Genomic DNA, 3,520 nt, shown 5'->3' with positions numbered 1-3,520 from the left:
CAGAAGTCGTTGTTCACGGAACCTGAAACGATTTCGTTTAAAAAGGCGGTTGAGAGGGCGATGTCGTTGGAAAGAGCTACAAGGAATGCGGCAGAATGTCACTCAAAGAAATGTGATGTGAAGTATCAACCTGATAGCACCCTTCAGAACATCAGTGTTGAGAAGAAAGTTTTTGAAGCGAAATGTCATCGGTGCGGGTCCGATAAGCACCCCTCCAAGAAATGTCCTTTCCAGAGCGCGACTTGCTTCAAGTGCAAAAGGACAGGGCACATAGCTTCGGTTTGCCAGTCGGGCAGGAAGTCGGACATGAACTCGAGACTGAAAGGGCGAGCGAGGCGTACGTTGCAACGCATGGCGTCAGAACAACACTCGAGTGAGGTGTTGAAAACGCTCGGTACTCGAGTTGGTGAACGTCCCATCATTTTCACTATGGTAGTCGAAAACATTCCATTACGCATGGAACTAGATACGGGAGCAGCCGTGTCGGTAATCTCGTTGAATGACTATAGGTCATTATTTTCAAGTAAGGCATTACTGCCTACGTCACTGACTCTAAGGACGTACACAGGAGAAGCGGTAAAGCCTTGCGGAGTCGTGAAAGTTAAAGTTAGTTACAATGGTTGTGAAGACGACCTTTCTTTGTACGTATTGAAACAAAATGGTACTCCTCTCATCGGAAGAGAATGGTTGCGAAGTATTCAGCTGGACTGGCAAAGTTTGAACACCGTCCGTGTTGGTGGGAAAGAAAGCGTCGTTCATTTACTGGACAAGTTTGAAGACGTTTTTTTCGGAGGCACTGGGCCAAATTTCGGACGTAGAGGCTACACTGGTCCTCAAGGAGGGAGCAACCCCACGTTTCGTCAAAGCACGTAGCCTTCCGTTGGCATTAAGGCCAGCAGTTGAACAAGAAATTGGCAAGCTGGTAGAAATGGGTGTATGGACACCAGTTACCAACAGTGAGTACGCCACTCCCATTGTTCCTGTTGTAAAAAAAGACGGATCAGTACGCCTGTGTGGCGACTACAAAGTCACGTTGAATCCATACCTGAGTGTGGAAAACTACCCGTTACCAAAGGTAGACGAAATGCTCAGTGCTCTGGCTGGAGGAAAACTGTTTTCTAAGATTGACTTAAGCCGAGCGTACCTACAGGTACTGATGAGCGCAGCGTCCAGGAAGTATTTAACCGTGAATACGCACAAAGGACTGTTTGAAGTCAATCGCCTGCCGTTCGGAGTTGCTTCGGCCCCGGCGTTATTTCAACGCATCGTGGACACCATGTTGAAAGGCTTAGATGGAGTGGTTTGCTACCTAGATGATATTCTGGTAACCGGACGGACAGAAGCCGAACACATGGAGAATTTAGAAAGCGTGTTGAAATGTTTGAGCTCAAGAGGAGTGCGTGTCAAGAAAGAGAAGTGCGAATTTTTGAAGTCAGAACTGCAGTTCCTAGGACATGTAATCGGGATGAATGGCATTTCCACGGCACCAGAGAAGGTGCGAGCGATTCTTGAAGCGCCAGCTCCCAGTGACAGGAAGCAACTTCGCTCATTTTTGGGCATGGTCACCTACTATGCCAAATTCCTATCTAAGCTGTCTTCGATTGCGTACCCATTAAATCGACTTCTCAGCGAGAAAGTAAAGTGGACGTGGTCATCAGAATCTCAACGCGCATTCGAGGCCCTCAAGAAGGCTATGGCATCTGCGCCGGTGCTTCAGCACTACGATCCTAGGTTGCCGCTTCAAGTGTCTGCTGACGCCTCACCGTACGGCGTTGGAGCAGTATTAGCGCACGTGGATAGTGATGGGACTGCGAAGCCAATAGCGTATGCTTCAAGAACTCTGACAGAAAGCGAGATGAACTATAGCCAAATTGAGCGCGAAGCGTTGGCTTTAGTCTTTGCAGTGAAGAGTTTTCACTGCTACATTTACGGGAGAAGCTTTTCTCTGGTCACGGACCATAAACCACTAGTGACGATCTTTGGTCCAAAGACAGGGATTCCGCCCATTGCAGCGGCGCGTCTACAGAGGTGGGCAATAACGTTATCTGCCTACACTTACACGCTCAGCTACCGAGCAGGAGAGCAGAACTACGAAGCAGACTGTCTGTCCCGCCTTCCAGTGAAGAATGATGGAAGCAAGGTGACGGATGTTGTGAGCGAATTTTATTCCATTCGCTTGGATACTTTTCCCGTACAGAGCTCAGATATAGCTCGAGAGACAGCTCGTGACGACGTGTTAGCACGGGTTACACACCACGTCCTGAAAGGTTGGCCACGCAAGGCCACTGATGATGACCTCAAACCATACTACGTGAGGAAGCTGGAGCTGACATACTTCAGGGGTTGTCTTATGTGGGGGATACGAGTAGTGGTTCCTCACAAACTGAAGAAGGAAGTACTCCAGGAAATACACGAAGGGCATCATGGCGTAGTTCGAATGAAAGAGACAGCACGAAGTTATGTATGGTGGCCATCGGTAGACTGCGATATCGAAGACTTGGTATCTTCTTGCGAAGACTGCCAACAACAACGGAGCGTCAGCACCGTCGCGCCACTGCACCCCTGGGCTTGGCCGACGAAGCCGTGGCAACGCATCCACCTAGATTTTCTGGGGCCATTTCAAAGAACTAACTACCTGGTTGCGGTAGATGCCCATTCGAAGTGGCCCGAAGTGTTCGAGATGAAGTCCACAACTTCAGAGGCGACAATACGAAACGTGCGTGAACTGTTCGCAAGATTCGGGATGCCAGAAACGATAGTCACGGATAATGGCCCCCAGTTTTGCTCCCGAGAGTTTGAGGCATTCCTCAAAATGAATGGGGTGAAGCACGTCAGGTGTGCTCCTTATCATCCGTCGAGCAACGGTTTGGCGGAGAGGTTTGTGCGCACTGTAAAGGAAGCGTTGCGCAAAGACATGCATCGACCGGCCGACATTCGACTGGCTAGTTTCCTACTAAGCTACAGGAACATAGCACACGCCACGACGCAGCAGTCACCTGCGCAGCTTTTGTTGAACAGAAATCTTCGAACGCGGCTAGACTGCCTCAAACCGTCAACTGAAGACGTCGTCCGACGAAAGTAATTCACGCAAATGCTGGGAAGACGTTCACAGGAACGTTTCTTTGCAACTGGAGAGCATGTGTATGTAAGGAATTTCCGGAATGGACCACGTTGGTTACCAGCAACTGTGCTGGAGAAGACAGGACCTGTTACATACCGCGTACACATCAGTACAGATAGGGGACCATTCGTCTGGAAGAGACACCAGGATCACCTGCGACGCAGAACTTTGATGGTCAGCGGGGGTGTGTCAGTGTCATCAGTCCCGGAGCTTTTGACATCGGAGAATGACGCACAGGAATGTACTTCGTCCCATCAGCCACTGGTCAGCACATCACCTGCCAGGGCAGCAGCGGCACTGACAGAGGAGCCTGTTGGGTCACCTTCAGTCATCAATGGGGCTCAGGTTCGAAGGTACCCTACACGTGTGCGACATCCACCAGAACGTTTCCAAAGTACA

At 49.9% G+C, this 3,520-nt stretch overlaps 1 protein-coding gene across 1 annotated transcript; it reads left to right on the top strand.

Annotated features, from left to right (window-relative positions):
• Window positions 1-928: 928 nt before the first annotated feature.
• On the top strand, window positions 929-3,082 carry LOC135389862 (uncharacterized protein K02A2.6-like). The gene has a single exon (XM_064619898.1). It carries the CDS (start codon window positions 929-931, stop codon window positions 3,080-3,082), a length of 2,154 nt encoding a protein of 717 aa, XP_064475968.1.
• The last annotated feature ends 438 nt before the right edge of the window (window positions 3,083-3,520 follow it).

This window comes from Ornithodoros turicata, chromosome 1 (assembly GCF_037126465.1).
Source record: "Ornithodoros turicata isolate Travis chromosome 1, ASM3712646v1, whole genome shotgun sequence".
NCBI classification, from domain to species: domain Eukaryota; kingdom Metazoa; phylum Arthropoda; class Arachnida; order Ixodida; family Argasidae; genus Ornithodoros; species Ornithodoros turicata.
Note: the sequence above shows the minus strand (reverse complement) of the source record. Positions and strands in the feature narration are given on the sequence as shown.